At 46.3% G+C, this 23,734-nt stretch overlaps 1 protein-coding gene across 7 annotated transcripts in view; it reads left to right on the top strand.

Annotated features, from left to right (window-relative positions):
• Positions 1-240: 240 nt before the first annotated feature.
• The window catches only part of casz1 (castor zinc finger 1), a 57,103-nt gene continuing 33,609 nt past the window's right edge, over positions 241-23,734 (top strand). For 3 of the 7 annotated variants that reach the window (XM_028994525.1, XM_028994522.1, XM_028994524.1), the window contains exon 1: positions 20,982-21,444. In XM_028994525.1, the coding sequence (XP_028850358.1) occupies positions 21,342-21,444 (103 nt within the window). In that variant the 5' untranslated portion in view covers positions 20,982-21,341. Of the gene's footprint in view, positions 711-20,980; positions 21,445-23,734 lie in introns of those variants that run through there. The other 4 variants (XM_028994526.1, XM_028994521.1, XM_028994523.1 and 1 more) reach the window with 3 other exon arrangements.

The following is a 23,734-nucleotide window of genomic DNA, read 5'->3' as shown; positions in this document are numbered from 1 at the left end:
TTGTAAATGAATTAGAAAGACATTTTTGTTACTATATTATTAAAAAGATTATATAAAATGTCTCAACTTTCTTCAGAATGAAAAACAGAAATGCAATGAATGAAGTTATGGATTTTGAGCGTGAAAAAGTTGATTTTGAGCTGCTTGTGATGGAGCAGAGGAGGCTCCGCCCCGAGGGAGAGTTGAAAGGCTGGAAAGGCCAGCCCACCGCGCAGAAAAAAGCGCGCTCCGGTTCCTGCTCCGCTGTAATTTCCTACAGCCTATTCAGACATCACCAGCAGCCGGGTGTGTGTGCGCGCGTGTGTGTGTGAGCGAGCGAGCGAGCGAGCGAGGGAGCGGAGACCGGAGAAGCAGTGAGAAAGCCAGGGGGAGGATCTATTCTTCCACCTACCCCCCATCAAACCACAGGAGGGAGGGGCAAAGCCCAAACTGCCAATCAAATCCACTCGTGGCAGCCGGCATTATCTCAGCTGCAAACTATTGACAGATTACATGTCAAGGAGTTTAGTAGATGATTGAAGGAAGCTTTTATTTATTCTTTTTCTTGTTGTGAGTGTAGTGTAGTGTAGTGTAGTGTAGTGCAGTGCTGTTGTTGTTGTTGTTGTTGACGCACCTCCCGCTGCCCACTTCTGATGTTCTTCAGACTGAGTTGAGTAATATTATGAAAGTTACATGCCTGAGAGGATTTAACCTCGACTTCCCTGAATATGGTGAGTACCGCACTTTCTCTCTGCTCTGGCTGTATTGTGGGGGACTGTGGGGACGTTGGAGGAAGTTGATGTGCGGCTCGGCGGCGCGGGTGACAGCGGCTCTTCATAGCTTTCATTTTCCCCTCGGCCGGCCGACACGTTACTCCTCCTGCGCGTGCGGCGCACCGCTGCTGTTTGTACGGATCGGTATGTGAAATGTCATTCGAGCGCTGGCCGTGGCCTAAGGGTTTGTTGCTAAGGGACAAAGCAAACAAACTGTTGTGGCAGCTTTGTTTAGACACATGTAAGGGCAAACAGGACAGTGAAGTCCTCTTCCTCCTCCTCCTCCTCCTCCTCCTCAATTCTCACCTCTTCTTCACCACTAACCAGACGTTTCATCCGTTACTGTAATTATTCTTCATCAGAGCATTACACCCGAGTTGTTCTGAAATGTATAAAAGTACAATTCATTTTCATATTTATGAAATTGTTGTTTTACTTTTGTTTTGTAATTATTATGCATGTGAATATGAAATATGGTGACTTTTTAAATGTTTTAAGAATAGAAAGTGTGTGTGCATGTGTGTGTGTCATTTATATTTTCATTACAACATTCAAAAAAATAATTTCAGTTTACTCCCCTAACTTGTTGACATTTGAAAAGATTTGAAAGATGTGGCACTTTTTTAAAAATGTGAATGACCTTTTGTTTGAAAAAGAATAAAAAGGAAATAAATGAATAAAAATCTAAATAAACCTGTGTGTGCATGTTGAAGCCCTACTCGTCTCTGGGTGCGCTGCTGTTTATGGAGTGTGGGCTCTGTGATCATTATAATCAGGGCCGTTTTGGGGGATCGCTCCGAACTTGGCTTTTAACTTCCTGTTTGCCCGCGGCTGTTTTGTGGAGTTGCTATGAAAATGAATACAGAAAAGGTGAATAGGTACAGAGACACACCCTCCATTTAAAAGATTTAGAAAAAAGTCTTTCCATTAGTGTGAGTGCTGGATCCTTCAGCACCTCTGCTGCTCTCCACCGGAATGGGGTGAAATGAGGAGAAAACGGCCCTCGCTAACCCCTCTCACAATTTAGCAGCAAGCCAATCAATTTGATGTCTCAAGTAATAAAAAGTGGCGTTGCCGTCTTAATTCTCCAGTTCCTGGGATGACAGTAAATTTACATTTTTTAATTAAATGCGCTGGAATTTTTATGAGGGGGCTGGGCTATGCTAATGGGAGTGTTGTGTACTGCAGATTAACAGAGTTTCGAGAAACGGCAGAAAACAAGGCTCAGTCTTTAACCCTTTTCATGCCAATTTCTCCTGAGGGACACGTCCGGGCCGGAGCGCCGGCAGGAAAGAGGCTTTTAGCCATCAGGTGATTAGGATCGCCATAACAAACAAGCCAAATCATTTCACTTCGCATTTATTATTTATGCGCCATTCCGGTGGCACTGAAAAATGGAAATGATTCCTTCTGATCAGCCTGGACTTTTACATCCTCTTCTAGCATTTTCTTACTTTGCTAAAATGGCAAAAATAATTTAATTTTAAAAAGGTATTTTTTCATTGGAAATGTATAAATTATTTGAATTTCTAAGAATAATTTATTTGTTGTTTAATTGTTACATCATTTTTAAATTTAATTTAAAAATCTAAAATTCTATATTTTATCTGTGACCTTTTCTGTTTTTAGAAATACATTTTAGCAATATGTTTATGTTTTGTTTAGCGTGTGTGTGTGTGTGTGTGTGTGTGAGAAGGAAAGAGAAGGAGGAATAGAGTTGAAGATGCTCCTTGATGAAACTCAGACATCACAACATCATAATTAACTTTACTCCCCCAACTCAAAACCGCACCAACTGACAAACAAAAAGAAAACAGATATAAACAACCGTGTGTGTGTGTGTGTGTGTGTGCGCGCATTCGCCCTCCTGCAGGCTCACTCTCTTGCCCTCAGAGTGGGTGGTGTCGGCATGGAGGGGCAAGTGGCATCACCACCCCCTCCCACTTCTGCGCACTCATGCAGTCACAAGACCCTAATTAAAAGCGCCAAGCTCTCCGTCACCACACAGAGTAATAGCCTAATTAATACCGCGTAAGGAAGTACACTACAGCCATCAACACGGCTTACACTGCCTTCACACCGCTTTTTGAAACGCCTTGCATCTGCCAAATGAGGATAATTATTATTAGTATTATTATTATTGCTGCTGCTGCTGCATTTTGGGTAGACTGTGTGTATTATGGTTGGTTCTGTATGCTGCTGTCAGGTGGGACAGTCTGAGTGAGACGAAGATCTCAGAATGAGTCGAGTTTTTGTTGTAAATTCCCTTGCCGAGGGGAAATGTGCGATCTCTCTCTTTCTCTCTCTCTCACACACACACACACACACTGTCATTTTCTGGAAGAAGTAAAAACAGAGCACTCAGGATGTCTGGAAAAGTGACTCAACTTGTAAGATGTGAGATGAGAGCAGGCATTTTAGTAGCTGTGCTGTGTGAGTAGAAGGTGAGTAGACCCACAATGAGGCGTAGGCAGTGTGTGTGTGTGTGTGTGTGTGTGTGTGTGCAGTTGCGTGCAGAAAGTGTATAAAGATGTGCATTAGGGCTTTATTTCCGTATGCAAAGCGGCGATAGAACGGCTCTATTTCACTTGTACAATGGTATACATGAAATTAGAATTTCATGCAAAGTGGGATCGAAAAATAATCTCGCCGGCTGATATGGCATATAAGAGGGAGTGGAAGAATATGAAGAAGCAATTAGCGCGGTGCAGGATACTTTGGCGTGTCGGTGTTAAAGCGGCCGCGCTGCTGGCCTAGAATGAATTTGCATGCTCCGCTTATCAACGCACACTTATTAGTCCGCCTAAAAGGAAGAATAAGCCGGCACAAAACCCGTAGACTAATCCTTTTAAACATGGCAGGGGTCTTTAAGGTGTGAGCCACCCAGGTCCTGTTTTGGGTGGTCCTATGCTGTGTGACGGACCTGTTGAGGACTTCCAGCCTACCGTCTGTGGAGGTGCTGGGAGTTTTGCCCCCCTCCCTCGCACCTTCCACCCCATTCTGTGTTCCTCTGCAGAAGAAAGGAGGAATAAACATGATGGCCTGTCCACCCTGTCACCTGTCCTTGCACTGTGTGTTTGCAGTAGTGAGCTGCCAAGATGATCTCCTGTCCTCTCCTGTAATTGACTGCAAACAGGAGGGGGCTCTCCTTCTCCCTCTTGCTGTGTGTGTGTGTGTGTGTGTGTGTGTGTGTCAGGCCCTTCACTTGGGTCAGTAGCAGCCAGCACCGGCAATAATTACAGTGAGAAGATGATAAATCTGCAGGCCAGCTGTTGCGTTCCGTAACCGGGTTGCCTGGGTGGGTGGGGGTCTGTACGGGGCTGTTCTTTTTCTTCCGAGTTTGCTGTTTGACAGAATTTTAACTTGGTAACTCAATAGGATTACACGGTTCCAGGGCCTACACCTGTTAAGAGAACAGTTGGCTGGCCGACTCCGCACCCTCCCTCTCCCGCACGCTGCGCTCCTTTTCTGGAGATTTTTATTCCTCGCTGTTCAGGGTTTCGAGATGTTGGAGGGGCTGTGATGAGTGTTTCTCTCCCTGCTGTCTGCTCTCTTTAACATTCGGAACCCTCCCCTGTGTGTGTGTGTGTGTGCGTGTGCGTGTGCGTGTGCGTGTGCGTGCGTGCGTGTGTGTGTGTGTGTGTGTGTGTGAGCGTGCGTGCATGTGTGTGTGTGTGTGTGTGTGTGTGTGTGTGTGCGCGGGGGTGGACAGGTGCTGCCGCTGCCTGAACACATGTCAGTTCCACATTTCCCCCAATAAAAAGAAAAGGGAAAGTTTTCATGTTGTCAGCAGTGGGGTTATTATTATTTTTGCAGTTATTGTGTTATTATACACAGCAATTATAATGAATGAAGGTGTAGTTCTGGTCAAGGCCGGTTCTCCAGAAAAGATTTACGGAAAATTTCCACTTTCTGGAAAAGTAGTAATAATGCAGAAGCGGACACCGTGTTCCATGTTGTAAGAACCTGCTGTGTGTGTGTGTGTGTGTGTGTGTGTGTGTGTGTGTGTGTGTGTGTGTGTGTGTGTGTGTGTGTGTGAGACGGCGCTGTTTATTTAGCGCTCGGCCACTAATGTCTCTTACTGCCGTATTTGGTCGTCTGCAGTGTGGAGCTCGGCCGCTTTGCTCCTCTCTCACACCTGTCCCATTGTGCTGGAATATTCTATATTTGGAGTGAAGTCGTGCCACCCTGGTTGGTTTGGGACGTTTCCGCGTCTGCCAGCTCCAGCAGAGGTGGGGCAGGGTGCTTCAGGAGGGTCTTTAGCATTCATCTCTGACATTTTTAGGTTATATAACGTATTATATTTTTTACACCGCATTTCTCAGCGCATTTGCAATCTTATCTGGGCAAGAGAATGGAGCAGGGCGGAGGCAGAATGGTAACAATCATCATTCATTCACTTTGATTATCCTGATAAGCAATCAGAAATGCGGAGATAAAAAAAGTGTTTTTTAGAAACGTGGCCGGGCAGGGCTGGAGGTCGTCCACCGCCGCGCCACCTGATCCTTCCTTTGCAGTCAAATAAACGGCACACTTCTTAATTGTTTGGAAAATATTGGAAGGGACTCGTCACCACCCCCTGTCCCCAACACCCCCACTCACCCGCCCCCTGTTCATTTCCCCGCCTGTCCTCTGCTGCTGGAAAATGGCGTTAATTTTTTTATTACCTGTTTGACTCTCCTGCCTTATTACTGTAGCCCCTTAATGTTCTCCGTAACCGTGGAAACCAGATGAATAAACGTCCGCAAAAAGAAAATGAGATGATTAAACAGGTCACCCTTGCAAAACAAATTCGCTTGGTCGAGCACAATTTGTGTACCGAGCGCCTGTCTGAACAGTTTGCTAACAAGGGGATTGTTTGCTGGGGAAGCAGAAGGAGAGAAAGACGGGAATAAAGATAAAGTATCTTCATTTAGAAAAAGACACACATTTAAGGGGGTCAGGTGGTGGCGCTGGATTGTCCATCTCCATATGAAAGAGGCGCAATTTTGATCCATAAGAATAATATCCCAATGCGGGGACGCAGGGGGAGTTTGATTTCTGAATTTTTGTCATTTGGGGGCACGGCCACCACATCCTGCTTTCTAATTGTCCTCGCGGCCATCTGCATGTCTGTGACATCCCCTCCTGTGCTATTATTACAGTGGCCGTAATCGCAAGGTTTCGTTTTACACACGCTCTCCCAAAGGCTTCATTCCACAAGGTCCCCTGTCCCACAGTGCGGCCCAGCGTCCTGCAGCATCCTGCAGCATCCCCCGTTTAATAAAGAGGCTGGTCCCGCCCTGTTAAATACCTGTCTGTGTCGCCGTTGTGACAACAAATCACTAATGGCAGTGAGGTTGCTGTTTGCCGTGAAAGTGTTTGTCCACATACAAGGGTGTCCAAACGGCGTTCCTGCTCCTCCAATGTCCCTCCAGGAAAAGCGCGCGGAGATCCAGCCTCGTCCCCCCGTGCGGGGGTTTCTATGGCCGAAAACCGAAAAGTGCTTGTGCATTATTGATGTTTTAATTTGTGCAAATGCAGGAGTCTTTGTTAAGTGATTATAGTGCTGTAGATAACAGAGAGGTACTTTGCCCAGAAACTGGAGCCGCTGCCCGGAGCCGTGGGCCATCTGAGGAGAGAGAGAGAGAGTGCCGCGCTTCCACCCAACACTCGCCGGAAAATATCAACGTGTCAAAGATAAAAGACGGGGGGGGAACACTTGTTCTTTTGTCCTTTTTCAGCTACACCTCTCCCATTTATGGTGTCCTTTTATAGGTCTTTTACATCCCTTATCAAAAATTATTTGATGTAAATATAATAGAACTGACCTGAAAAGCCCCATAAGCAAATATTGTGCATGGCACGCTAGCACCTGACCTTGGGAAAGAATGCAAAGTTATAAAGCCCTGCGCTAGAAAAACAAACCCATAAAATAATGAGATGGAAAATGAGGTAGTTTAGGTAAATATGATTTTTTTTTTTTTTTTTTTTTTTGATTAGCTGGAACTCAGGGTCGGGACTTTTCCATGACGTCACATTTTTTTATGAATCAGCCTGATAAGGATGTATGCTTTTAAATGAATATATGAATTAATGATATCAGCAGCAATGCCAGTAGGTGGGAGCTGGTGTTTTGTGGGCCACCGTCAGGTCATGTAAGGTTCCATGTCTGTTTGGTTTACAGCTGCCTTTGTGTGGCCTTCTGATTGGCTATTATGTTATCTGAATATGCAGCTGTTAGCTCTGTGAATCAGTCTTCATCGTTTTATCTCCACTTCAGTATCGTCAGTATCACACTCCACCTTCATATCAGTCTTTTTTTAATAATAATGACATTTTACTTATTATGAGGGATAACTTGATAAAATGATCTGGCATCAGCCATCAACTACCGGCTTGGAATAAGGAAGCAGTATAAAAAAGGGACAAATGCAGCTGTTTTAGGGCATGAATTTGATGGAATGCCTCTTTCAACCGATTAGAAAGCATAGTAAAACAGGAAGCTCTCTCAACACATATCGCAACATTGTGTGCGTGTGTTTTTGTATTCTCAGATATAAAAACAGATGTCCACAGCGAGTGAAACCTAACCTTGCCTGGGGAAAACGAGCCTCGGTTTTAACGAGTTTCAGCCTGACAGATGACATTTAGGCCATCTATTGGATCACATTGCTGACATTATCTCTCATTTCACCAAACCCGGCGTTTATTAATAATTGATGAAAATGTTGTGGTGGAGCAGGGAGAGTGTTCGGGAGGAGTCGGTGTCGGTGGCACTTGGCGTACAGGACGTTTATGAAGGCGTGCACGCTTAATGACGCCCGGCTGGGGTTCAGCTGTAGGAACTGTGACTCAGGGCACCCAGTTCACATCTCCCACAGACTCTTCACCTCCATTTTGTAATCACCTGAGGTGTCCTGAGGTGAAATCTGCGGTTATAAGGGTGTAAAGTACACTGTTTTATGGCGTTGGCACTGCTGGCTGAGAGGTCCGGGGAGGTGCGTTTGCATGTTTAACTCTCGTGCCTCCAGCACCCGTCCCCGTGTCAGCGAGGACCCGCCGAGCACATGATGCATTAAAGCTGCCATAGCACAGCGCACCCAGCACAGCTAAAATCAATTGGAATGGATAGTTAAGCCACGCTAAAAAATCAATGAGCAATTCATGTCCTTGATCACACTGTGTCATTTCTCTCAATGTTAGAGGCTGCAGCCCGCCCCGCTGAGCATGACGGCCCCAGCCCACAACAGCGGCCAATAACACTGCTTTGAATGGCAAATATATAAATATTGAATTAAGCCAGGCTGATTCCTGCATTGTTGCGCCTGCGCTGTGGCCAGCATCTCTGTTCACATGAAGACTTGTGTCATTTGATAGTGATGCTTGGAATAATCCCTCCGTTTACGTGGCGACAGCAGCAACAGGAATAATGAGGGACTCCTGCTTTTTGCCCCAAATTTAAGAAGGTGCTGTAGAGAATGGCTGCCAGGCAGGCGGCTTGTTTTCTGCCATGTTGGACGATCCTGAGCTCAGGAAACCTTATCTGTTTAAACTGGGTAGGACCTGATGAGTTAATCTCCAGCAAACCATTAAAAATAGCAAAGGGCAGAGCGGAAAACACAAACTCCTATCAATTTGTATGCCATTCAGAGTTTTCTGAAGCTTGGTGCTTCTCAGTGTGGCCTGTGCTGGGCAGGAAACACGCTCTTTCCAGGCCATAATTCTGCCCTTATTAATGCCATTAGTGTAACAGTCGGGCCAGATCACATCACAGTATGACCAGTGAAAGTCCTGGGTCGGGCGCGGTGATGGGAAGGTGTCGTGATGCGTTTGGTCGCACTGGTCTGACGGGTGAAGTCTCTTCTGGTCCCCGCTGTTTACGTGTCTGATCCGACTTTCAGATTTTGTCTTTTCATTTCTGGGCCTTCTGGACAGTTGTGCTTATTTCAACTGCCTGACCAGTAACAAAAATCTGGGGGCAGAGACTCGGGTGTGACACAGTTAATAATGCAGGAGTCTGATTGGATGTTACGGTGATGAAAGGTGACAACAAAGCGTCATTTCAGTGCCGGCCCGGAAGTATTGGTGTCTTGGCCTGGTGGTGGCGGTGGTGGCGGCAGCAGCAGGCATTTAACAGGTGCCTCCTTGCCCGCAGCAGTTTAAAGGGCACCCAGTCACAGGCGAAATGCCTCTGATTTAGCCAGGGGCCTTCGGAACAGTTGTCCTCTGAGGCTGACAAAGTCGGCGAGTGTTGGCCGAGGAGCAGTTGCTGTGTTGAGGTGAAACTGCCACAAGCAGCTGCGCTGGGGGGTGGTGGCATGCAAAAAAACATGCAAAAGCACCTCCCACCTCCCAAAAGAACAGAGTCACAGCTGAGCAGCAATAACGATTTTTTACAATATGCACTTCAATATGTATATATATATATTATTATTATTATTAAGTGATTGAATGAGATTTTGTCCTGTTCATCATCAGCACAGAGTACACAGCTCTGATCTGAGTAGCTCCACAAACACTTCACCCCCCTCCTCTATCCATCTGCATCATGTCGATCTGTCAGACTGCCAGTGTCTGTTCCAATTAGATTCCACTTAATACACGTAACCTCGATTAACACGCAATCAAGCACAGATAAATCACGTCCTTTAAGCCCCCCCTCCGCCCGCCTGCCGCCGTCACTGTGTATCATCCTGTTTTTCACCGCGCACTGCATGTTTTCTTGCTGTTTTTAGGTCTGAAGCTCGGCCCAGCACACAGCATTGGGGACAGGTAGCCATTTGTCTTCGGTTATGTATTTACCGTATGAATACAGTGTCGGCGCTGGTCCAGTCAGCTCAGCATGCTGGGGATTCGCTGGAATGCTTATTTAAACTGACAGACCATTAGAAAAGCAATAATTTTATCCAATAACACTAGAGTCATTTATGTTGCAGAAAACTCGTGAAAAATTGATCAAATCTAAACAGGAATCAGACTCTTGAAGTTAATAATTTAGGCTTCATGCTAATTGGGTTCAGGAAATACAGAGGGGGAAAAAATACAAACCCAACAAAAAAGCGAGAATAAAAACATCCTGCGGCAGTAAAAAGGAACACACAGCACTCTGGAGTCTTGTTTTATTAATCGCCGCAGAAAGTGCTAACATTGACACGTTGGACAGATTATAGTTTTAATAACCAGCCGGGTTAAACACAGATATCCTGTCCACCCCACTCCCCCGAGATCCGTCGCGGGATAAGCCGGAGGGAGGGGTCAGTGGGCTGCTCTGGCCTTATTAACCCCTCCATGGGACAGGAACCTTCTCCACGTGCACTTTAAAATAAGGCTGATCCTTCTCTTATCTCTGCCGGCTTCCAGCCTTTTCTGGGACTTTACTAAAGCCCGTGTGGATGAGCGGGGAGTCGAGGTTCTCAGTAAAAATAGTGCCTCGCCGCTGCTCACGTGTCATATTTCACCTGTAAGACCGGGTGTCTGTCCCTTTAAACCCGCCACTGTCTCCTCCCAAAGATCAGCTAATTCGCCCCTCCTTTTTTTCCCAGAGAAAAATTGGGAATAACGCTGATGAGTTGTAGCAGCTTCATCCAGGCGGTGTGAGAGTATAATAAGTGTTTTCGCAGACGTCACCCGTGATTATCTCATCATGGTATTTTGGGTGAATGTGTTGGATTTAGAAGCCGCTGCATTGTGCTGACGCTACTGTTTAACAGGGCAAGCGAAATCACAGCCAAAATCACTTCAAACTCTCCCAGAGTCTGGCCTAAATGGCCAAACAATGAGTGTCTGGGAAACGTGAAAGGGAATGTTTTAAGCGTGAGTGTGGTGGGGTGCATTATGGGGGAATGGGGACAAATTTGCTTTCTCAGTGAATAATTGGATGAGGGGGGCTGACTGTGTTTTACCCGTTTTTTGTGCAGTCACAGGAACAATGGGACTTAAAAAAAAAAAAAAGATTATTAGTGTAAATTAGCAGATCGGCCAGCGTGGAATTCCTGTCCGTCAAGCGATTGGCCTTTACTGTAAACAGAGAGCGTGCGTTTACTGGAAGTGCTTCATAACCTTTACATTTATCAATACGTTTGGATGCTGGCTCACATCATTCCAGAATATTCATGGAGCGTTGCCTGATCTTCATTATGGCTGATGGAATTTGTCTTATAGACTGTCATGGAGTGCGATAACTCTGAGGCTGGGGTTATCGGTGTGTGGTCCAGGGTCCAGGATGGGGGCTTGGCACTAGAAGAGGACTCAGGGAGAGCAGCGTGCCGCAATGTGACAGGATTAGCCAAGCCCAAGTGAGCAGGGCTGGTAGTGCTGGGATGCAGAGCTGCTGCTCAACACCAGTCCCGCCCGGCTCCGAGGAACGCCGACTCCCACCTCCCACAGCCCACCTCCAGGGAGAGGCATCTCACCATCGGCCACACCGGGCAGCTGGGGCCGAAGTGAAAGAGAGTTGGAAAATTATCCTATTAAATTGAATTAAAGAGGCAGCCTTCATTTAGCTCTAGAATGATGGATTTGGATAATTAGCAGCCTCAATGGGTGCTGGGTAAAATGGAGATGTGGCGCCACAGACATGCAGAAACAGGACAGGTCAGCCCCCCGTGACCCATGGCCTGCACACCAAAAAACAGGGCATTTGTCATCAGGCTGCAGTTAAATTATGAAAAAACGGTGAAAAGGCACAAATCTGGTCAGTAGGATAGCGGTCATCGGATTATTCTTAAAATTCAAACTCTCTGAGCACCGCGTGTGTTTTCTGTGACCTGGCCGCTCTGATTGGCTCATTACAGGACCTAGTTACTGCAACGCGACCGGGGGTGGTCAGCCCACAACATTGTATCTGCATGTCCTTAATTCCTGATGATGTGTCAGCCCTGGGCAGTGAGTGTGATGGAGATGACAGCCGGGTCGGAGGGACCGTGTGGCCGCTAAAAAATCACGTTGCATTTCCAGCAGCTGATAGCCGCGCGTGTGGCGCTGGCCGAAATAAAAGGGGCGGGATGGGGGTAGAGTCAAGTCTGTTGACAGGCGTCCACAAAGGCAGGGATTTATAGGGCACGGCCGTCACGCTGTAATCTCACAGCAGAAAATAATAGCTAATCCCAGTAAACCACCAGTGCAGCGCCATTTGCATAAAATGGGCCGACAGGGCTACAGATTGAACGGCTTTTTATTCAAATGCAGGATATGTGCAGCATTTTGGTGGGAGATCCTTGGGAATACATAACTTTACAGCGGGCCCACCTGAAAAGAACATCTTAAATCAGGGATCAAATAATTTTATGCTACTTCTGGGCTTTAAAAAATTAACGCCGCTGTCAAGAGACGGGGGGAGGAGGGTGGGGCGGCGAAGGAAAAAAAACAATCTCATCAAGCGAGCGGCCGTTTGCTTAGCAAGAGCTGACAGTCTTTGTGTATGTAAATGACGAATTTAGAGTAATGGAGTCGAACCATTTCTAATTTTGTGATGGCAAGAGGATTTTGATTGAAAGTAATTAAGCAAGCTAGCTGTAAAATTAATTAAAGCAAAAGGAGGGGGGATTTTTATTGGATTGGATAGCGATATAGCTGCTGTCAGGCGGGGGGGACAAATGGGGGTGACCTGGATTCCCTGCCCTGTCTCCTCCCACCCGGGACTTTTATGTCACTTTAATCTCTTTAGAGCGGCTGGTGTGCATTTGTTCAAAATAATCAAGGAAATATGGTCAGAAATTGTCAGCTTTCAGATCTAATTTACCTGACAGCCCCGCAAGTGTGTGTGTGTGTGTGTGTGTGTGTGTGTGTGTGTGTATCAGACTTCTCCCACTCCAACCCGCTGTCCTCAGCTTTCTGGAAAATGCTTCTGACAGTCTTGAGACATCTTGGCTCCTCATAGGAAAGGAGACAAGAAACTTGGTCTGGTTAGGTTAAACCCCATCAATGTGCCAACACACACACACCTACACACACACACACACACACACACACACAGAATGTAATCCCACGTCTCTGAACTTCCTGAATGGTACTGTCTGTAGGTCATGGATGTGAGAGAAAGTCTTTTAATATGCAGGAAAGGCCACTAGTCCTGTGTCTTTGTTTGTCGTTGCTGTCCTCTTGTGTGTCTTTGGTTCTTCTTACCTGGTCTGGGAGGGAACAGCAACTCTGTAACTGTTTAGAACAAGGTTCATAACTGAACTGGTGTGCAATAGCCAAAGGGGCCTTTGCCGTCCCCGAGTCCCCTGGGGTGAGGCGTGATTCCTGTTGAAAGTGGAGCTCCAGAGAGGGGACATTGGCTCTACAGACTCCTAACAGGATTAGAACTCCCTGAAAAAAGGCCCGATCCCCGCAGTGGATCAGCTGCCCTGAGGATTTCCCCCTAAAGCCTCCATCCCCAACCCGGCCCCCTTTATAAATTAATATAATAAAAGGTGGAACAAAAGCCTTTTCCTCCTCTCTGTAATTAAACTGCAGGCCCTCCAGAGAAAATCCACTCCTCTGGTCCCTGGAATAAAGAAAGATGCAGAACAGCGAGCATCCCAACATCACCTCACCGTATACTGTTAATGAGTTACACACATACATACACCCACATCATCATCATCATCATCTCACTGTGGTCACAACACCCGTGCGTTACCTGTTACACTGCTAACAAAGCTGACTTTACACACACACTGTGTGTCTCTGGGGGAGGAGGGTGCAGGTACTTTCACAGCCAGCAGAGCTTTTGATAGAAATTACTTTCACACAATATGCAAATTCCTGCAATTGAAAAAAGGGGGTCTTTAAGTGACAGGTTGATATGTGATTAAACCACAATTAGAGAGCTGGAAATAAGCGGCGGCAGCCGTGGCGCAGGTCAAGTGCAGCGCTGCTGAGCTAAAATGTAGCAGGGTGGTGAGGAAACATTCACAGGGGAGGCCAGCAGAGAGACCCGAAGCAAATTAGCAGCCGAGAGAGAAGGACAGGCAGAGAGAGTGAGAGAGAGGTAGTCAGACCAAGACAAAAAACTCCACAGCAGTTTATCACCACATACAAAATCCATATATAATGCAAAATATATTAAAAACAAACCAAAATAAATCACTAAAAATGAACCGAATATCCAGGAATCAAGTGCTTTTTAAGAAATGTGCAGACATAAAAATATACCTGCTCAAACCAGAGCTCTAAAAAAGGTGGTCTACAGACAGTAAAAGAAAACTGCAAATTATTAAAGCATGAAATACTAACGACCAGACAATACTACTAATAAAATTCAAAAGTAACATCATTTGTTACAGGCAGAGAGCGGGAGGGAGCTGAAATGTACGGTTTTAAAAAGTGACAAAATGTAGGTGGGGGGAGGTGTGGCTTCTTAAATATTCTTCAACCCCAATAAAGGTTTATAAAAAATGTGTGTGTGAGGTCATCAGGTGGAGGTCATGTTCTGTGTGTGTGTGTGTTTTCCCTCTCAAATACATTTAACGATCCAACAATGTGACACACTGTCCATCCATCTCCTCAAGCCAAGACAAAGCATCTGCGCCTAAGGAGGATTTTCAGCACGGTGTCCAAGCCCAATCAGGGCTCTGACCTCATTTGCTTTTGATTGGCTCTCGCCCCCCCCTGGTCTAGGGCCTACATGGGATCCCAGGATATCTTGCTCTGGGGAGGACTTAGCTGGTGTATGTGGTTGGTTGGGAGGGATTTTCTGAGACATGAAAGGCCCAGGGCTGGTTCCTGGCAACAGATGGCCCACGGCCCATAATCCCGTTTTGATGCTGCGGTGGGCAGTTGCTCCTGAACATCTTCAGCGAAGCCCCGGGAAAAAAAAAAAAAATCTTGTGTCACATTTCCCTCTAACTGACCCCAATTGTCAAGGAGCTGGCAGCTGTCAGACTCAGTTAACTGTGTCTTTACAGCAGAGAGACTAAGGGCCACAGGTCCCCCCCGCTCCCTCATGCCAGTTTCCTGTTTGTTCTGTCACACGTTCTGTGCATGACACGGTTAAAGCATGACTGGTGGTATGTGGTGATATATATTTTTTTATGCTGGACAGGTTGTGTCCGGCTAAGAGGCTTACCTTCCATCTCCATTATTAGCAACAAACCGTGCGCTGCGTTCTGCACCTTTTGCTTTTCTCTTGACACGTGATTGGATCACTGCTTGAGATTGGCGAGGTGGGGATTCCACACCAATGAAAAAACTTCAAACAAACACAGATCTGTATCTGTGTGATGGGACGTGCACAGGCCTGTCTTCTCATGCATCTTCAATGTCACTAAATCCTGACAGAATTCAGCTCACCTCAATGGGGAAAATAAGACACATACGGGCCCTTCTTATGACTTTTATTGCACAGGAAGTGTCTGTTGTTGACTGTAAAAGGGGTAAGTGGCTGAGATTAGAGGCTCGTCCATTTGAAGGAGTGGCTAATGACATAAATCCTGGCATCGCAAAGAAAGTGCTTCTGTCAGGGCAAATCCCACAATGCCACTGAGCCCACTAATGGAATTTTTAAGGAATTAGGAAACCTTTTTACCTTCCTCTCGACAATCTCTGTCATGCTCAGAATGGGAAAATCATCACTGTGTACCAACATATATATTTTTATTATTATTATTATTCCAAATAAGCTTGCTGTACTTTGAAAGCTTCTCCAAATTCTCCACCAACAAGACAATTAGACCAAAAAAAAATTATTTTTTTTCTTCCCACAGTTGTGTCTCCTCATTTGTAACACTTAAGCTCAGCCTCACACGAAGCCCCTGTGATTAAATTAAAAAATCACTCACCCAAATGTTTGAGTGTGCTGCCACCATTATCACCTTTAGTTCTTATTAATTCTCGAGTGTAAAAAGAATCAGGGTTGAACTTTGCCGTAACCCGTGTCTCCCGGTCTTTTTTTCTTCTCCTTCCAAGGATCTGCAATCCCCTAATTAGAGGCAAGTTGAAGGAGAGGGAAAAAATAAAGAAGTGCTCGGTTGTGGCGGTAGTGTGCAATTGTGAAGCTTGTGGCTTTGGTATAATTTTTTTTTGGAAATGACATGCTGTAATCACACCTGGATTGGTTGATGTTGGAGGTCAGCGTCCACCTTCCTCAGCTCTGCTTTGCCCCGTAACGGATCTTGGAAGGATATGGCTCGTTGCTGAGTCGTGCACAGGACTATTTCAGGAGCCAAATGCGATTGTTTTAATACTTTAATCCTGCTGCCCTTGGCATTCAGGATTTTGTAAGGAGCATCCTACCAATTTCAGTGGCCTGGATTTGAGCCGGACTCCAGCCAATGCTCACCAATATTTGTAGGTCAAGCAATTTGATCAGTGTAGAAGGGGGTTTGTTATGTTAATAATTTGTAGATTAATTTTCAATGCTTTGTATTGTAAGACTTTTTGCACAGTACTGAACATTCCCAACAAAAAAGCCATTTTAATTGTTGCTCCAAATTCCATTATTCTTGTGGGGATGTTAATCCGTTTGGGCTTGGTTGTCAACTGTGTGTCAGGGGCACCAGCAGTGATGGCTGCCCAGTGCGCTGATAGCCCCCTGAGGGACAGTTAACCCCCCCCTCAACCGGCCCTGGTGCCTCGAACCCACGGTGCCACCCCGAACCAAGGTGGAGAGGCGGGAATCAGGGGAGTGCTGCTTGATAGTAATGCCTGCTGATGGTTTCAGAGATACTTCATTTCAGGAGAGGGGCTCATTAAGTGCTGTCTTCATCAGAAGGCAGCGCATTAGGGTCCGGAGGAAGAGGAGAGTGCATTAGAGAGAGAGAGAGAGAGAGACTATGCCGCTTTCCTATTGTCCTCCCACTTGTCCAAATCTAATGTACTTTCAGAGGGATCGGGGAAGAGGGGTCAATAATTATGCATTTTAATTATTAACCTGGGCCCATCTTAATTGTGCTTTTTAAAGCTCTGACATGGACAGGATGGTTTATTGCGCTGTTGGTCGGGACGAGCTTCGGCCGAATCACTTTCCCACCATCCACAACCTGTCTTTATGGGAGAGTGCTGTAATGCTGTTTTTTCTTCCCAACGGATAGTGCACTTCTTCAACATTTTTAGTGAGCACTCTCTCTGTGTGTGTGTGTGTGTGTGTGCGTGTGCTTGTGTGATATTCGTCCTCCCATCACATTAATTAGGTGATGCGTACAGTAGACTGACAGGCAGTCTCAGGGTGAAGATGTGAATATAAAGGAAACACTCACTTGTCTGACCTCGGTAAAAATTCCATATTCTGCACAACAAACAATGGCCGTAAAAACATCCTGTTGATGTTTACTGTATTTCAAATATTCTTTCTTCACCAGGAAGTGATCATCCCAGTGAGAACAGAGAAAGAAATGCTCCATTATGGAGTGTGGGAATGTTGGTTTTGGGTCACAGGCGTGTAGTTTGGCGTGCTGGGTGTCTCTGAAGGGCACGGGGAAAAATCATCACGGCAACTAATCTGATCCGTATTTATTCATTTACTTTTTCTAGATGTACAGTTACGCTGGTCGCTGAGGATGTGCTGCTGCACCTCCACATTTGGTGTCTGTCAGCTGGAGATGAGCGGGAAGTTTGTGTGGGAGCAACGTTATAATTACTGTCTCAGAATCCATACAGAGCTGCATAAAATAGTATTTATCCGGTGCTGCAGTGGCTTCCGTTAAATAAAACAGACCCCTGCGTTTGTGCACAGCAAGGCGGTCCACGGCGGAGATGTGAGGAAGCCGCGGTCCTGCCAACCCAGAGCAGACACACCCACGCGCAAATAAACATGAAGAGCTAATTTGTTAGCGGCCTCATTTTTCCCGGGCCAAGTGTGGAATATTGCGCGGAGGGGGAAAGTGATGCTTTGTCAATTGTTGACATGTGTTTGGTCCTCGGCGGCACATTCATAAAAGAGCCCAGAGCGCCGCGGGTATGCCGGCAAACGAGATTAGCCCCCACCCCGCTTCCTGCCCCCGACAAGACCCATGCATGTCCCCGCCACACGTCCAGATCCAGGCCCCACGCGCCCGATCCAGCTAACAGCCGGAAAAAGTCAAAAAACCCCACCAGTTGGCCACCCCAGTACCTGTGTGTCCCACCCAACCTCCACCTCCCTGTAGACTCCCGTCTGTCTCTCTCTGTGTGTGTGTGTGTGTGTGTGTGTGTGTGTGTGTGTGGGCTTGTACACTGCTGAGGTGTTGAACCCTGTCAAGACCTTTTATTATTTCTCACCTTGAGACAGAACTGAGCCACACAGGCCAAGGGCGTGGACTGGCCACGTCTGTCCCGTTCTGTTTCCCCAAATAAATAAATAAAGACGATGAAATTAGAGAAACAAAGCGTGCGCTGCTCTTAACACACAAATATCTCCAATATGCTGATGCGCTCTTTTGCGCGCCACACTGCCTAAATTGCATTTGACTGTGTGCATTGATAATGAAACTTTATGTCCTTGTAGAAAGGACAGCTAGTCCCTTCCACTTAGAGCAGGGACCACTGTCTTCCCTGGCCACTGCTGTTTTAATACCCCGCCTTATGAATAAATGAAGCCTGCGAAGCAAATAAATAAATAAATACATTTGTTCCATATTTGTGTAAATTGCTTTAAAAGCATTTTATCATGTCATAAAAATTCGCAATTGATCTGCAGAGTCGAGGCCCATTGGACAGCTGTGTGTTTTGTTAATGGCCACTTTGCTCCAAGCAGCTTATTAAAAAATTTATATATAAATGCTAAAATTGCATAAATTATTTAAATACAAAGTAAGCATTTTTTTTAGGTAGGGTGGGGGTCCCTGACGCGGAGTTCCTGTATTATTATCCCTTGATAAAAAGTAATGTGCTTCTTTAGATGCATGATATCTGGGCTGCGAGGTGAACACACACGGGGGGGGGGGAAGTATATATTTTTTGATGACTTCGTTTCAGCAACCCCGGAATGTCACCCATATCCTGGCTGATTGTACTTTCCAGTTTTATGATGTTTTTTCATTGATTTGTTTCCGCGGCGCAGCTGCCGACCTCTATTGAGGGACGAACGTAATCAGCGCTGACGCAAATTAGATGGTTATTCGTTTCGAAAATTGACAGAAAAACAATAAAAAAGATGAAATGCTCCCAAATCAATAGATATAATGAAATTCAAATAATCCGAGAGATGAGGTCTCCATGGCAACTGATAATGTGGAAAAGAAAACAATTTAATAAAGGACAGACACGCTTTGAAAACAGATTGGGGGGGGGCAGTAAAGCAGTCAGAGGAGAGCAGATGAGAGGTGGGGGTTGGACAGGGAGGGGTGGAGAGGACTGCTGGTGTTTAGTGGTTGTAGGTTGGTCGGTCGGTGGGTCCGGCGCTTGTCTCTGCTGTGTGAAGGATCCGTGTCTTGTCCCAAGGACGCTGGAATAATTAGAAAAGCTTTCAGGCCAGAAAGTGCAGATTCAGGTTTTTAATACACACACACACACACACACTCACACACGCAGAAAAAAAATGATTTGAGGGGCAGTGAATCGGAAAACCATTTGTTGGTGACCTTCCTGAGCGGCCCCCTGGTACGCAGGCAAGATGGAGGCAGGCATGGCAGCGCGGCTGAGTTATGGCATATTTGTGTTTTTATAGTGGCACTGGGAATGGAGTTAGGAGGGGGTAGCAGGCGGGCCGGGGGTGTCAACGGCGGTTGGCTGGAGGGTTTGGGTGGGGGCAGCGAGTGTGTGTGTGTGTGTGTGTGCGGGAGTTGCAGATCTGGCTTTATTTACAGATCAGTTGTCAGAAGCGCCATTTAGCCGCAATGTGTGAATCGCTGCACAACAAACTCTCTCACTCCAGCAGTTCAATAAAATTTTGCACTGAAATCAGCTGTTCTGCGAGTGTGTGTGTATGTGTGTGTGTGTGTGTGTGTGTGTGTGTGTATGTGAGACTCTTAATGCAAATCTGCCACCCTGACCAATGTCTGATGTTTAAACCTGTCAGACCTGCTCCCGCCATATCCCGCCCTGTTTGCTTGTCTCTAATAACGCGATTTGCTCAGCCCCAACGATATTAACGGGCCATTCAGGATGACAAGTCCTGCTAAAAAACCTCTTTTATCCGGTTTATGTGCAATAAGCAAATGAAGTCATCCAGGGTAATAATCCTTACATTAAATGCAGGAATTCTTGATAAAAACTAAGACGCACAGTTGGTAATCTGTCCACAAGTGCGCGTGTGCGCCATGTAATTCCAGAGCATCAGCTGCCGCGCCGCGTCTCCGTCGCCTGTTTAAGGGGGGATTGTTGGGCCAGCTGCCGCGTGGCCTGCGCTCAACACGTTCATTGCCGTCTTTCCCCTCCCTGTCATTACACACGGTTTCTCTGCTTTAGCTGCGGCCACACCTACTGGATGAAGGCCTTTTCGTCTGGCCGGACGGTTGCAGGAATGGCCCCCATGTGATATTGTCGTAATGCCCAGTCTGAAATTTGTGCGGCGTAAACAAATAAGTTTCATGTGAAAAGTTTTGCGGGCGAGTGGGAGAGAAAGTTGAAAGAATCTCTGCGAGACTTCAGATCTGACATGCCCTTGTCAATGAGATTTCGCTTCCCTTCTTCCGCCTTTTAAAATCCGCCTCCCAGGGACAGCAGCAGCTCTGAGGCAAACATGGACAGAAATATAAAATGAGAGTTTTAGGGATGTGTGTGTGTTGGAGTGAGTGAGTGACACACATTGTGTTGTATCAGGGTCAGGCTCTGGATCTCCAGTCCTTCTTTTCTCCTCTTCTCCAACCCTCCACGTCCTCTTGCGCTGTCCCCTGTCCACTCTCCCTCCCTCTCGGTGCCCTTTTTCCACGATGGCTGTGGAGAGCAGAGGGTGGTGAAGGACCCCTACTGGTTAAGTGGGTAAACATGCGCAGCCCTGACATCTGTGCTGCAATAGGCGAGAGAGGGTGAGAGAGAGAGTGTGTGTGTGTGTGTGTGTGTGTGCGTGTGTGTGTGTGTGTGTGTGCGTGCGCGTGTGTAGCCTAGACATAGAGCGGCTGGCGCGAGTGTGAAAATGCCGTGCTTCGTAGAGAGGGCTGCTCCAGAGCGGCAGCGTGTGGCGGCCAGGCCAGGGCCAGGTAAGGGGCCGGACCCCCAGCAGCAGGGGCAGCGGCTGGCCTGTGTGTGTGTGTGTGTGTGTGTGCGTCCAGGTGTGTGTTGTCAGACAGACGGACCTTAATTTCTGAGTGTGGGTGACGGGGGGTGCGCCTCTCATGCTCTGCTGTTGTTTAGTGGTGTGTGTGTGTGTGTGTGTGTGTGTGTGTGTGTGTGTGTGTCTGTGTCTGCTCTGCGTTGCTGGTTCTGCAGGTTTTGCCGGTTGCGTGGTGTGTGTTCTGCACGTGGGAAGCAGGACAGGTCCAAACTTTTTACCGTTTAACACCAGTCTGCTCCATTATCACTCTCCTCAGGTCCAACAGGAAAAAACAGAACGAAGTTCCATGTCAGGTGACATCTTTTATTGAGAAGGTGTGTGTGTGTGTGTGTTGTAACTCAAACTCTGTTTGGACAGAGAAGTGGAGCTGAGAAGTTTCCACGGCGCTGGGGTAAACAGTGGTTATGAAGACGCTCTGTTTGGAACACGTGTCCCATTAGACCGAACCCGCCGCTCTTTCAATTAGATTCTTCCTCCCCTTTTCTTAAATAAATACCATGTCTCCCAACCTAAACACAGGCTGGACCTTTATCGTTTCGCCACCGGGAGAGGCGAGGGCCTTGCTCCAAAGCCAGATGGAATCAGACGAGGTGCAAAAAGGTGAAGTTCCATTTGGTGTGTTTCCGTGGTGATATGGTGTTTTTTGGGTTGTGATTTCCATGCCGTCACTCTGGGCCAGTGGGAGATTGATGGCTGAATGATGTGGTGCATGTTGTTCAGGAGAAGTGAGAGTCTTTGGCTCCTTGCCGGCCCTTAACTTCACCTTTTTAAGTCATATTTGTGCTCGCTGGGTGGGTGCAGGCCAGGAGCTTTCGCTGAGATGGGTTCCACTCTGGTGATAACATTAGGAGGACTGTGAGCTTTGGGCATCTAGCTGGATTCAGTAAAAATTTATTTGAAATGACCAGGGCATATTTTCAATTTACTCCCTGACACAAAGGATCATGTATCGCTAAAGTTATAACAACACTGCAGAGCACCGTGGAATCTCAACAAACACCAGCACAATTTTGGAGGAATCAGAGCAGATCTGTATTCACTCATAGGAATATTTACCATTAAGATACTCCATGTTCCTCTTTTTCCTTTATTTTTATATATCAGGAATAAGGGACATTTTTCCCCATGAAGAGAAATTGCTCCTTCTTTCTTTTTTCAATCCACCTTTTAGTCTGAGTGAAATGTTTCCCCAGTTCGCTCAGGGACGACTTTATTTCTTAGTGGGGACTTAACACTCACTCAGTTCCCTCATAAATACAGCTTTTCCCCAACAGCCAGCCAGCCATAACTCATCCTCTAACTCTGCAGCGACGGGGACCGGCAGAGCAGAGGGAGCTTTGTTCATCTTCAGTCCTCCTCCAATCTACAGTCTGATGAGCGCTTTTCAACAGTTGGCTTCTTAATGAAGATGATAGACTGCCACTGTACGCCATTACTGAACTTTTTCTAGGCCCTTAATTTTTCAGTTACAGTTTTAACACATCTGTGCCTTCTACTGTTTACACTTTCAGTTAATGAAATTCATTTTGCATCATTGTATATCCAGCAATAATTTAATGTGATTTGTTTAAAATAAAAATTGTCACCATGTACACTGCTCAAAAAAATAAAGGGAAAACTCAAACAAAACAATGTAACTCCAAGTCAATCACATTTCTGTCAAATCACACTTAGGAAGCAACACTGACTGACTATCAATTTCACAGCCCCCACGTGCTCACCAGCGGTAGCATGACCGCCATTAGGATCCTCAGACTCCTCATGAGACCATATGCTGGTGCGGTTCACCCTGTGTTCCTCGTAATGCAAGACAATGCTAGGCCTCATGTGGCTGGAGTGTGTCAGCAGTTCCTGCAAGACGAAGGCATTGATGCTATGGACTGGCCCTCCTGTTCCCCACACCTGAATCCAACTGAGCACATCTGGGACATCATGTCTCGCTTCATCCACCAACGCCACAATGCACCACATTCTGTCCAGGAGTCGGCAGATGCTTTGACTTGTTTTAAGGGCATTACATCAAAATTGGTTTGTTTTTCCACTTTAATTTAGAGTGTGACTCCAAATCCAGACTGATAAATTTGATTTCATCGAAATCATTTTTGGTGATTTTGTTGTCAGCACATTCAACTATATAAAGAACAAAGTATTTAATAAGAATATTTCATCTGGGATCTGGGATGTTGTATTTTTGTGTTCCCTTTATTTTTTGAGTAGTGTATAAAACAGAGACAAATAACTTTTTTAAAAAAGGCATTCTTATTTTTTTGTTCTATATAAAGTTTGTTCACACTGAATACTTTCATCAGATATTAAAAGTTGTTGGATTTGGATTTTTGTCACTTTTGAGGGGGATTGACCATTTGGTGGATCATCCTAATCTTTTCCTCTTGCCTGTGCTGGCAAAACTACTTTGCTCTTGTTAATTCACTGACGCTGTAGTACTTTGTGTCATTGGCATTAGTATAACATTTGAGGTGCCTTTAAATTTCAAAAAGGCATAGTCACCACCCTGACCTCAGGGTAAAGCATCACTCTGTCCTGTGATTAAATCCCAATACCCAGAAACACCAACGCACCTGCCGATTACCTACAATTTAGTTCCTATATCTCTTGATGAGAAAGAGCTGGAAAGATCCTGAGGCAAGGAGCGAGCGAGCGAGCGAGCGTGGGTTCAGGTGAAACAAGGAAGAGGAAGAGTGGCGGGTGGGCGAGCAAGCGAGTGAGCCGAGCGTTCTGATCTCGTGCTGATGTTCTTTCTGGAGGAGACAGTATCTCTCTCTGGGCCGCTGAATTAGTTGTGATCCTGCCTGCTGGTGCCTTCTGCCAACACCGGCGGCTCAACAGCGTCCACAGTCCTCTGAAGTCATGCTTCCACCCCGCCACGCCC

Source organism: Denticeps clupeoides, chromosome 10 (assembly GCF_900700375.1).
Source record: "Denticeps clupeoides chromosome 10, fDenClu1.1, whole genome shotgun sequence".
NCBI lineage: Eukaryota > Metazoa > Chordata > Actinopteri > Clupeiformes > Denticipitidae > Denticeps > Denticeps clupeoides.
The sequence above is the reverse complement of the archived record's forward strand: the minus strand, read 5'-3'. Positions and strand labels throughout refer to the sequence as shown.